This window comes from Manis pentadactyla, chromosome 4 (assembly GCF_030020395.1).
Source record: "Manis pentadactyla isolate mManPen7 chromosome 4, mManPen7.hap1, whole genome shotgun sequence".
Classification (NCBI taxonomy): Eukaryota; Metazoa; Chordata; class Mammalia; order Pholidota; family Manidae; genus Manis; species Manis pentadactyla.
In genome coordinates, this window is record NC_080022.1 from 133866912 (window position 1) to 133880223 (window position 13312).

Consider the following 13312-nt stretch of genomic DNA (forward strand, 5'->3'; position numbering starts at 1 on the left):
GACTGGCCCACGCCAGCTTGTGAGTGGGCCAAAGATGTAAGCCTGGCAATGGTGCTTATAAACAAAAGCATTGTTTGTAATTCCTTCTACAACTAAACGGACACAATGACCTTCCACTTTAATTGTCACATTCAATAACTGAACATCACCCAGCTATTAGGTTAGTTTCTAGAGAAATGCTGGCTGAGAAGCAAAGGACAGGAAACTGCAGATGCAAAGCCAAAGGTTCCCAATAAGGAGTAAGGATGGAGTCAACTTCCTTAGGCATGATGCTCACGTACCTTGTCTGGCGCAAGGGGATAGGCAGTGACATGCACGGGAACAGGTCGAAGGTGTTGCTCTGTTTCAGGCAGTGTGGACAGGTCAAAGAAGATCTGTGAGGGCCAAATATAGATTAAAGTTTAATCGCACAAACAGTCTGATGATTCCTCAAAAAGTTAGAATTTTTCCAATTCTGTGCTCATTAATTCCACTCCTAGGTATATACCCCTGCAATAAAATAAACCATAAATACATTTTTGGTCATATGAATGAATATTTCCCAGGTATATTTCATCTTCATCCACAGTCCCTGAAAACACTGCAGAGTCTTGAAGGTGAATTGGGTGTACTGTCATGTTAATGAGAGACTTTTGGACCCCCCCCAAGGGCAGGGGCTGGAGGTTGAATCAGCCAATAGCCAATGATTTAGTCAGTCATGACTATGCAATGAAGCCCTCACAAAACCCTTGAGAAGAGCTTGTGCTCTCTGCTCTGCTGGGTTGGATCGTGCTTCTTGGTTGGAGAGGGCTTCTATGCTTGGGGAGCCAGCACGCCTCCATGTGCCACAGAGCCAGACCCCAAACTCCACGAGGATAGAAGCTCCTTTACTTGGGACCCTGCCCTATGTATCTCCTCATCAGGCTGTCAACCTGTATCATTTACAGCATCCTTTATTAAACTGGTAAACTTAAGTGTTTTCCTGAGTTCTGTGAGCCACTCTAGCAAATTAATCGAACCTGAGGGGGAGGTCATAGAAACCTCTGATCTGTAGCCGGTAGGTCAGAAGCACAGGTAACTGCCTCGGGCTTTTGACAGGGTCTGGAGTAGGGGCTGGAGGGCAGTCCTGTAGGGCGGAGCCCTCACCCTGGGGGATCTGGTGCTGTCTCCAGGCAAGTAGCATCAGGATGGAGTTGAGTTCTCTGACACCCCACTAGTGTTGGAGAATCGCTTGGTGTTGTGAGTGTGGGAAGACCCCCTCTCCAACAAACACGTTGGAATCAGGGCCGGGAACCTGAAAGGAGTTAAGCACACGTCATCCACGTCATCACAACCCCTAAGAACTGCAAACAGGTAACCAGAGAAGTAACTACACAAATGTGTATAGCAGCATATTCACAATAGTTAGATGGTGGAAGCAACCCAGGTGCCCATCAAGGCATAAATGGGTAAACAGATGTGCTATACACACCCAGAGTATTATTCAGCCATAAAGGGGAATGAAGTGTTGACGTTCCATAGCATGGATGAACCTCAAAAATGTGCTAAGTGAAAGAAGCCAAACACTTAAAGGCCACATATTTGTATTCCATTTATACAAAATATCCAAAACAGGTAAAGCCAGAGAGACAAGAAAGCAAACTGGTGGTGCCAGGTCCCGAAAGGAGGGAGGAACGGGAACTGGCTGCTTACTGGGTCCCAGGCTTTCTTTTGGGGTGATGAGAATGTTTGGGAACTAGAAAGAGCCAGTGGTTGCCAACACTGAAAGTACATGCCACTGATGTGTGCTTCAAAATCTTTAATTTTACACTACATGCCGTCACCTCACTTTTTTAAAAAAGGAAAAAAAAGTAATCCCATGTAGTTTAGTGCACTGAGTATGGGAAGGGAAGCTATAACCCCTCGAAACAGAAACACAGCATGCTGACTTTTAGACTGGAGGGGTCTCAGGACAACCTGTTACCCTGGTTCTCAGCCTCACTGTGCTGAGAATCACACAGTAAATTCATTGAAAGTGTCCAGGCCCTCCTCCCAAAGGTTTTGTTTCAGGCAGAACAGGGAAAGGTGCAGGCATCAGAATTTCAAAAGCTCCCCACTAGTTCGACAAGTGTCCCTATAACAGGGAGAACCGCTGGTATAGTCACCCTCCTTATTGTACCAACGAAGAAACAGAGTTCAGGAACTAGCAGCAAATAGCTAACATTGAAACAGCATTTACTAAATAACTGGGCAGTGTGCCTATATTAACCCATTTACTAGCCATAACCACCAGTATTATCATCATTTCACAGAGCAGCCAACGGAAGCACAAAGAGGTCAAGTAACTTGCCCGACAACACACAGCTCTTAAGTGGTGGAGGTAGGCTCAGGTTCCAGAGCCCACTGTCATCATCATTCCTGCAGCGTCTTTGGTATAAGCAGGTGAGGCATCAATTGTTTCAGAGCAGATGCACCTACAGTTTTACCAATTTCTTTAAACTCTTTGAAATTGAATACTCCCTTAGTCCCAAATATTTTGTTTCAGGCAGAGCAGGGAAAGCTCAGGCATTGGAATTTCAAAAGCTTCCCACTAGTTTGACGCTAGTGTTCAGCCAGCAGGGGGAACCGCTGGTATAATCCACCCTCCTTACTGTACCAATGAAGAAACAGTTCAGGAACTAGCAGCAAATAGCTAACACTGAAACAGCATTTCAGTGAGAGAGCACGCATCTCTGAAAGCCAAGTGCAACTTTTGTATTCCACATGGGTTCCCTCATAGTATAATGTACCATATTCTTCCAAAATATAAGGGATTTCTGGACACTACATTCCTATCCTAAAATCTACACTAACTTCCTTGGGACTATGGGACAATACCTGGCTGGCAGCCCATGCTTTAGGGTAAGGAAACCAGAGCTGGTATCACCACCAGGTTTCCTGAGTTTCTATGGAAAGCACCAGGCCTGCTTGGTTGGTTTTCCATTGAGCAGACAAAACAGGAAAAACCAAGGACAAGCAAGAAACCCTGAGATTTTCAGGGTGCTGGCCAAGGTGACCCTAAGTGATCTGGTCACAACAATTTGGCTCTCCTGGGTACGAGTTTTCAGAACACCAACCATGAGTTTAAAAAACAGACCCAAATATTCAATGTTCAATCACACTCACTGCCTCTGGGACATTTCTCTTTGGGAAACCCATGGAAATGTTTGGGTAAAAATGGTGTATCAGCCATTGGACTCCAGCTAATGGGGGACCTGACATGTGTGGGGTCTCCTCTGCCCCCACTTCCCTTCCAGCCTTCTCGCATCTCCACCCCCACCTCACTAAGCATTTGACCAGCCGGAGGATTTTTGTCACTGAGAAATTTCCAAATCCCTGTTTTCCATTAAGCAAACAAATGAAAAGGAGTATTTCTCTTGGACTTAATCATTTTTTTAAAGCCTGCTAGCCCTAGGCGAGGCTGCATTTTTCTTGTCGAGATGCACCTTTTAGACTGGTTCAGGGACACGGCTCTGACAGTGAGGCACAGACCTCTGCCAGGGAGCAAGAGATAGGTAGTTTGGAAAAAAACAGAAAGGTCTAATTTTATATTTAAAGACTGAAGAAAATACAATTTTCATCATAAACTGAAGAAAGGATGTGAAATATACCTGTTTTTTAAATATGAGAAATGAGGACAGAGTGAGTGGGACCAGTAAGGTCAGAAAGAGAAAAAGGCAGCTATACTTGTACTCTGGGTGTTACCAGGCTTCAGCAATACCCGAACATGCCTGAGGAGCGCCCGTCCTCACCACCCCCTCCGAGTACACACAGGCCTGTCCTAGCATCCCTCATGTGCCCATGGGGGCAAAGGGCAGAAAATCACCCCCTTGACCTTCAGTGTTCACTCGCTTTCTCCCTAAGGTGTTCATTCTCATCAAACTGCCCTTTACAAAGCCAACCTGGCCACTGCTACCAAAGCTCAGAACTGCTTTGGTTTCCACTGTACAAAGGTCCAGAAACGAGCCCCAGGTTTTGACAATGCACGTTTCACCACTCTGACCTTTTGCTGCTGCCGCATACACATCTTGCACCTCAAACCTGGCCAACTCCACCTGCTCCCTGAGTGGTGGAACTGATGTCTTTGCAACATATAAGGTAGGAGTCACCTCCCCAAGATCTGTTCTGAAAAAGCCTTCAAAAACATACTCTGTCTAGAAGAGAATGCTCCTTGGAATGGGGACCAGATTAAACTTCCTGTGAATAAAAGCTACGAATGGCATGAAGAAATGAACGACTATATGTGCATACACAATACACACACACACACACACACACACACACACACACACACACACACACATGCACACAATCCCTCCTCTGGCCAAAACTCTAACATAGGCAAAAATCCTTGGTCAGTAAACTTACAGATGTTTTCAGGTTGTAGTCATAACTGTATGGAAAAACTATTTTTCCTCTAGTATACCCACCACCCTGATACTATTCCTCCTTCTCTCCTCCAGCCAAAGTCAAAATCCCAGCCACCTAAAAAGCGGGGGGAAGGGCGATGGAGGAGGGAGAAGCGCGGTGAACAGGAACCTCTGAGTTAACTATAATAACACCTCCAGCTTTCAATTTCATAAGGAAGGCTGCCACCGGGTGACTGCATGCCAGGCAAGCCCACCCCGGGGGAGAGAAGTCCGGAGAGGGTCAGAGCAGTAGGAGGCACTACTCAGGGGGCACCTCTTGGAGCAGTGCCCACCGCCCACTGCAGACACCCTTCTCACACCTCAAAAGCCCCCACCTAGACGGATGTCCCTAAGTACACTCTTTCTTTGCTAAAGTCTATCAGACACAAAGCAGTATTTAGCTGCCACCAGTCCTTTTTTCAGAATGAATACCTCCCTTCTCACACATTATCCTACAGTAATCTCCCCAAAGAACCCTCGCAGTCCTTAATATTGAATCAGCTCCAATGTCACCTCTTCAGGAATCTTCCCAGCTTACCCATACCCACCTGGCACCTTGTAATGCTGCAATTTATAATAAGAAATACAGCTGACCCTTGAACAACACGGGTTTAAATTGCACAGGTACACTTATATGCGGATTTCTCTGAGGAAAAATTTTTTGAAGGTTTGCAGCAATTCAAAAAAATTTTTCTCTAGCTTACTTTATTCTAAGAAAATGGTATATAATATGTGTGACATGCTGAATTATGAGTTAATCGACTGTTTATGGTATTGTTAAGCCTTCTGGTCAATAATAGGCTATTCAAAGCTAAGTTTTAAAGAGTCAGTCATATGTGGATTTTTTTTCATTTTTTTCATTGATAGACAGTATTACATTGGTTTCAAGTATACAATACAGTGGTTCAACAGTTATACATTACTAAATCCTCACCCCAACTGGTGCAGATACTATCTGTCAACACAGAAGATGTTATAGAGTCATTGGCTGTATTCTCCATGCTGTACTACCATCCCTATGAACAACTTATATTATGACTGAGATTTTTATGCCCCTTTATCCCCCTCACCTTCCCCCACTAACCTACTCAAACCCCCTCCCCGATGGTAACCACAAGTCACTTCTCTGTTTAAGTCTACTGCTATATTTGTTCATTTTGTTTTGTTTTTAAATTCTACGACTAAGTGAAGTCATGTGGTATTTGTTTTTCTCCACCTGGCTTATTTCACTTCGCATAATACCCTCTAGGTCCATCCATGTTGTTCCAAATGGCAAGATTTATTTCTTTTTTCAAGGCTGAGTAATATTGTACTGTGTATACATACCCACATCTTCTTTATCCATTCATCTGTTGATGGATACTTAGGTTGCTTCCATATCTTGGCTATTGTAAATCATGTGGCAATAAAAATAAGGGTGCTTATGTTTTGAAACATGGATTTTGTTTTCCTCAGATAAATTCCTAGGAGTGGAATTATTGGGTCAAATGGTGTTTCTATTTTTAGTTTTTTGAGGAACTTCCATACTGCTTTCCACAGTGGCTGCACCAATTCACATTCCCACCAACAGTGTAGGAGGGTTTCCCTTTCTCCACATCCTCACCAACACTTGCTATTTCTTGTTTTCTGGATAGCAGCCAGTCTCACTGGTATGAGGTGATATCTTATTGTGGTTTTGATTTGCATTTTCCTGATGATTAGTGATGTGGAGCATCTTTTCATGTGCCTGTTGGCCATCTGTATTTCTTCTTTGGAAAAATGTTCAGGTCCTCTGCCCATTTTTTAATCGGGTTATTTGGGGTTTTTGATGTTGGTTCATTTTAGTTTATATATTTTGGATGCTAACCCCTTATTGGATAAATCATTTATGAATATATTCTCCCATACTGTAGAATGACTTTTTGTTCTGTTGGTGGTGTCCTTTGCAAACAGAGCTTTTTAGTTTGTTTTATTTCCACTTATTCATTTTTCTACTTTGTTTTCCTTGCCCAGGAAGATGTGTCCAAAAAAAACTGCTCATGAGTATGTTCAATAGATTTTTGCCTATGTTTTCTTCTAAGAGTTTTACGGTTTCATGTCTTATATTTATGTCTTTAGTCCATTTCAAGTTTACTTTTGTATGTGGAGTTAGACAGTAATCCAGTTTCATTCTCTTGCACACAGCTGTTTTTCCAACATAACTTATTGAAGAGACTGTCTTTTCCTCGTTGTATATTCATGTCTTCTTTATCGTATTTTAATTGACCACATATGTGTGGGTCTATATCTGGGCTTTCTATTCTGTTCCACTGATCTATGGGTCTGTTTTCATGCCAGTACCACACTGTTTTGATTACTGTAGCTTTGTAGTATAGCTTGAAGTCAGGGAGCATAATACCCCCAGCTTGGATCTTTCTCAAGATTGCTTTTGCTATTTAGGATCTTTTGTGATTCCATATGAATTTTAGGACTATTTCCTCTAAAAAATGTCATTGGTATTTTGAAGGGGATTGCACTGAACCTGTAAATTTATACATGGATTTTTGACTTCATGGGGTAGGTGGGGTCAGTGCCCCTAACCCTGAATTGCTCAAGGGTCAACTATATATATCTGAGCTCCTATAACCCTTGGAATTTCCTAAGTGATGAAAGTTATAAAGGTGAAAGGAGCATCTTTCGTTATTCATAACAAACCCCTAACAACCACACCTGAGGTATGTTAATGAAGTGCTTTTTAGAGAGCCCCAAAAAAACACAGGATGGAACCTGGAAGGCAGGGGACCCAATCATAAGATTGGAGGATGGGGACTTGCAGCCATCTGTCACCAACCCAACCTCCTTGAGGGAGGGGAACCAGAGTTGAGTTAATCACTAACGACCAATGATTTAATCAATTATGCCCAGTAATGAGGCCTCCATAAAAGCCCTAACAGAAGGGGTTTGGAGAACTTCCCTGCTGGTGACCATGTGGAGATGTGGGAGGGTGGTACACCCAGAGAGGCCGTGGAAGCTCTGAGCCCCCTTCTCACACATCCTGCTGTGCATCTCTTCCACCTGGCGGTTCCTGAGTTGTATCCTTTTATAATAAACCAGTAATCTAGTGAGTAAACTGAGCCACTCTAGCAAATTATCAAACCTGATGATTCGTTCAGAGGGTCATGGGAACCTCTGATCTGTAGCCACTTGGTCAGGAGCACAGGTGACAGCCTGGGGCTGTGAGTAGTGTCCGGTGAGGAGGTGGGGCAGTCTTACGGGACTGAGTCCTTCAGCTGTGGGATCTGACGTGCTCTCCAGGTAAACATGTCAGAATGGAGTTGAAGTGTAGGACACTCAGTTGGTGTCTACAAGGAACTGCAGAATTGCTTGGCATGGGGAACACCCTCACCACACACACCTGGTGTCAGAAGTACTGTAAGTACTGTAGCAGTAAAGAGCACTGCAAAGGAAAAGAGGTTTTCCTTTCACCCCATACATGCCCTTCAAAGCACCCTCAATTTGTCCTTCAAAGCACTTGCCAACTATATGACTATATACAACCCAGGAGTCTCCCTACAGTCTCGTCCTCCCCTAAGTCCATCCATGCCACACCCTTAAACTCATTCGCAAGTCCTGCTGACTACATCCAAAAGATGTTCCTCTCACTTCTGTCCATCTCTACCCCTACCTCCAGAGCCCCAGCTGCCACCATCACCCAGCCACAGGGAGGCTGCACGACATGGGCTGCGGCTCTGTGCGTCACCCAAAATAACCAGCATGACCTCTTAAATCAATAACTAGACCACAACCTGCTTTAAATTTTGCAGTTGTTTCCTGTGCCCTTTAGACTAAAACCCACTCTTGGGCCAGATACCTGCACTACCGGATCTCCGTCCGCCTCTTCACCTCAGCCTCACCTCCCTCCCTACACCACTCGGCAGCAGCTACCCTGGCCCTTTTGTCCCTTGAACTTGCCAAGATATTCCCATCCCTTTGCCTTTGCAGTTTCCTCGACCTGGGATACCCTGTCCCCAAACAGTTGAATAGCTGAGAACTGAGAGACAGCTTAGTTCTCAGCTCAAATGTCCCTTCTGCCAAGAAGCCTCCCCTGACCATCTTATCCAATGCTGGCTGCCTCCTCCCGCACCTCCCAAGTTGTGCCTTTTCATTCCACCGGCCACTACCACAGCGGTTTGCTGACGTGTGTATTATGTAACACCCCCCCCAACAGAAGGTGAGCTCCATGAGAACAGGGGCTGGGCCCAACTCCTGGCACCTAGGAGAGAACCTGGCATGTCATAGGCATGATTAAATATCTAGAGAAAAAATGGGCATATCTGGTTAGATTTTCTCTCTCGTGGGCAAGGTATTAGGCTCCTTGCTGTAACCAGTGGATCATGCACGTTATCAGACACTCAAATACTTGAAAGAAGGAAAGAAAGAGAGTACATGGGGACAGAGGGGAAGAGGGTAGAGAGACGAGAGAGCAGAGAAGTAAGTGAATGTGTTGTGCAAGGACACCAATGGGTGGTACCTGGTGGCGATTATTCACAACCCTTCCCCACGGTCTAACACACCCTTGCCTTGTCCTCCCCTTTCCTTTCTGTATTTTCTTTTCTCTCCTTCTCCTGTCTCATTTTTCTTTCAAGCAGCCTCTGCTTTGAGCAGAGAAAAGATGGAAGCCCTACAAGTAGCTTTCATGGCCAGAAAAGGTCAGTAGCCATGAAATCCAGGTCTCCCCTACACGTACCACATCTCTCAGGAAATAAGTGGGCCTCCCTTCATGTATAACAATGAGGCTTGGCTCACTTAGAAGAGAGTTTATTTTCCCTATGTGCTAAGTAACCAAGCGCAGGAACATGTGCCCAGGGGTCATTCTGGCTGTCACACTTGGTCCTCCTTCCCAGTGGGGCACAGAGTAAGTGAACTGCTCAAGTGCTATGGATTTTCCGCTCCATAAGAACAGCACTGGCCTTCTTCCAAAGCATTTCAGAGACTATCTGGTCTCCTAACTAAATAATCGCCTCAAAGAGAGCCATCATTTCCAAGTCTTTTTTAAGACTGTGTTTTACTTGCTGATTAATGTACACAAGGCAATGTAATTTATTTTCAACTGTTTTCTTGAAAGTCTGTGCTCATAAAAATCATGAAAAGTTGGAAAGACTGTTAAATCACTGAATCTTTATATCTTACACAATTTTGTACAAAAATGCAAGTTAAATATAAACAAAGCAATGATAATTTTATGCAAATCTGTTTTATGTGATCTTCAGTTATATATAAAAGTTTCTTGGTTTGGTTATTTGTGAAAATACCAATACCGGATTGAATTACTATCTTTGGCAAAGGACCCAAAAAGCTTACTTCAGCATAAATCTTTTACACGGTTAAGTGCATTTCCTATTTTGAGATCACCTAAACACTGGAAAAAAGAAAAAATGAAAGGGCAGGATGTCCATAAACAAACAAATCATTTGGCTGTCATGTATCATAAAACACAACCCCCACATACCTGTACAATAAACATTATGCATTACATACACACATGGGTGTACATGTGTGCATGCACGTAAACACATACACAAGCATGTACCCACAGCCAGTCATAAAACAAAGCTTAATGACAGGCTACTTCCAGTTCAATACTCAGCTTTGCATTTTTTCTTACCTCATCAAATGAATAATTTTTTGTCACCTTCCCATTCTGTGGGAAGATCCCAGTGTGGACAAGATCTGGACCATAGTCCTCTAGGTCTCCTTTCCCTTCTTCAAGTGTAACAAAATTCTCTGCTGGTGTCCGATGTAAAGATAATCGGCCTTTTTTTGGACCTTTTGTTGAGATCAGCAACTAGGTCCTTAAAGGCATTAATCCCAAGGCCACTGGTTACAACATAACTACACTTGAAGGAACAATTCAAGAGATCTCTTGTGAGCGTCTGAAGCACGCCACCACCAGAACCAAAGGCAGTGTTTTCAAGACTCCATTTGTTTGGCTTCATGCCTTCTACAATCTCTTGTAAGGTACTAATATCTACTCCCTGTCTCCTTGAATAATTCTAAGAGAAGGAGACAACAACTTGTAGCTCTTTGAGTACTCAGTAACAGGGAACTTCTTACCTAAAATATCCAAAACCTTTAATACAGTGCCAAGAGGATTTCTAGAATTGGGTCTGATTATCAGTGGTGCTGCTATACTTCCTGATAATATTAAATGTCTTAGATTTCACCCCATATTTTCTCACAGGCATTAAAAATGCCATAGCTATCGCTGACCACAGATGCAGGCACTGATGAAAACTGTGTTACTATATGTTCAAAAGCATCTTTTTCATTGTCTTTCCCCCAAACTGTTACGGTACTTTGCTCTGCCACTGCAACAGAATAAACTGCAATAGGATCTTTTGTTCCATAGTATTTTTTAATTAAGGCAATTCCCACTACCATGTCTGTGCCTTTGAAGTTTACCAAGTGAGCAGGCCCTCCTACGCCACCAGTCTCTTGAGAAGAGACTCCTCTGTAGCCAAAGTCATGTAACTTGTATTCCAGACCATCTAAGTTACCAGAGGTTTCTAACGAATGTTTAGCCAATATATTTTTTCTGCTCTGTAGAATTTGTAGCCACTCTGATTGAATACCACGACTGAACAAGAACAGTCTCGATCCAATTTGTAAGCCAGTAGCACTCTGGATCTGTGTTTTCCACTGTGAAGAGAACATTTCCTTAGGCAATGACAGAGCCTTCTCATATCCAACTATTTTTACTGGCAATCACTGAATATCATATAAATCCTAAATCAGGTCATTTTCTGGGCAATTTTAAGTCTTCTCCTCCTTTTCAAATACAAAGAATACAAATGCCCAAAATGCATGGAAGTAAATGGCCATTAAGTAAGTGAATGCCTGTTATTATAATGCATGTAATATATTCAGAAGACTGAATAACTGTTATTTTATTTGATATAAATAAGAGGAAAAAAAAACAACAGGAGACTTAGGAAAGACACAGCAGAGCAAAGGAAGTGAGAGTACATGAAACACTCAGAGAAAAGCGTGCCTTTGAAAATGATCTAATGCAACATCCAGAAGAAAAATACAGAAAGTGTTTTGGTGTCCATAATGAAGAATGAGAGGGCAGAGTTTCTGAGCAACTAAAGTAACAACAGAAAAGTCACAGGAAAAGAACAAGGCAAGATGGAACAGCAAAGGAAGAGGATTCCAAAGAAAGCAGAAGCAGGCCTCGTGCTTCACAGATCTATTAAAGGTCCAACCCTGGTTTGCCCTCGCTATGCGTCCTCTGGAAAAGACCAATCTGAGATTGTAACTCACCTCCTGGGGTTCTTGTAAGTATTAAATTTAAAAAACGTAGGGGTGAGCATGTCACCTAATGGACGCTCTGTAACCAGTGGCTTCCCTAAATCCTGATTATTGTGCTCATTTCCACCTCTAAGCAGGGTTCATTCTTGTTGAGTATGTTCTAACCCATTCAATCTTACTCATCCTTCAGAGTCCGTCAAAAGGCACATCTCCTCCAAGAAGCCCAGGGACGTTTCTCCCCTTTCTGATCGCTCACTGCAATTAGTACTCTCAATAAAACATTATTACTTCACAATAAGTCTGCCTTCTATGAATCTCTGAAATGCTGATATATAAAAGCCCAAAGAGAACTTTTCTGAAGTCAAAGTGTGTAATTATATATGTTTTTATATCTTCCAAAATGCTGGGAAATCTTGAGCTCGAGATAACATGTTAAACTGGACTCTCTGGCTATAAAGAACAAACAGGAAGGGTCTGGCCAACTTTTCAGTGATTGTCTGCTGATAGATCCCAGCCTCCACATTTATATTCTGTAGAACCACCCTTGCATTGAACCTCCTTGCAAGCCCAGAAGCCAGCAAGAAAGTTAAAAGAAATACTAAAGGTCAGAGATGACAGAAGTGACTGGTTGACTGGGACCTGTAATGGGAAAGAGAGGGTGTCTGTGGGTTTTGCTGTTTTGTGATCTCAGTGTAACTGTGGCAATGGTAGGCTAGTTGCCAGCATACAAATTTGCTGAATCTTCGGAAGATACCTTCTAAACACAGTCCATTCTTACCTATATTCTTACCTATATTGGGCTTGAAAGTGGCTTTGCACAAAACTCTGACCTAGAGAAAGCTGAGCCGATGGTGACGGGAGGTTTTCAGAGGTTTTACTGGCTTCAGGCTGAATCTGCAAAGAAATGAGGAAAGGAAGCACAATTAGATAATTTCCTATCACTCCAGCATGTCCAGGCCAGTGAGCCTCTGGCCTACTCCAGGGCCCACATCGCCCCTCACTGGGCCTGGGTTTGGCAGAAACCAGACCTTCAATGTTGCCTTTACCATAATTCACTGCTCCTCCACTCACTTGATCTCCTTGAGAGAATGTGTTGAAAGAGCTGAAGCATGAACCTTGGGGAATGCGCACACACACTCACCCAGCCTAAACTACCGCCTCTGGACTCATTATCCCATCCTTCATCTCCATCCTGCTGGGGCTCGTGTTTCTGGACACCTCCTGTACATGTCATGTGGACGTGCTACTATCACTTCAAAGACATTGCACCAAATCTTCCCATCTTCCCCATCCACATCTTCCCGTGAGCCAGTCTTCACATGAGGGCTATTTTTCCCAGACAAACCAGGCTTTGCCCCTTAGCGCACTGCACACACCTCCTTCACTTCACTTATGGGTCCTACTGACCCTTCTTCATGTTCTCTTCTGCATCGGTTCCCTGTGCTGCGTGGCAAACTACCCCAGACTAGTGGCTTAAAACAATAGAAGTCTATTCTCTCTCACATCTTGATCAGCGCCCCAGGCCAAATCAGTGCCCCAGGCCAAAATCAAGGTGTCAGCAAGGCAACACTCCTTCTGGACGGTCTTGAGAATATACTCCATGCCTCTTCCAGTTTCTGGCGGCTGTGGGAATTCTT

General features: G+C 43.6%; 1 protein-coding gene and 1 pseudogene across 1 annotated transcript in view; both read right to left on the bottom strand.

The window, feature by feature from the left end:
• The window catches only part of LOC118916536 (ubiquitin carboxyl-terminal hydrolase 43-like), a 126978-nt gene that overhangs the window by 90087 nt on the left and 23579 nt on the right, over positions 1–13312 (bottom strand). Inside the window, 2 exon segments of the mRNA XM_057499484.1 lie at positions 282–374; positions 12466–12569. Coding sequence (XP_057355467.1) covers positions 282–374; positions 12466–12569 — 197 coding nt within the window.
• Positions 9766–11858, bottom strand: LOC118916538 (nicotinamide phosphoribosyltransferase-like; annotated as a pseudogene).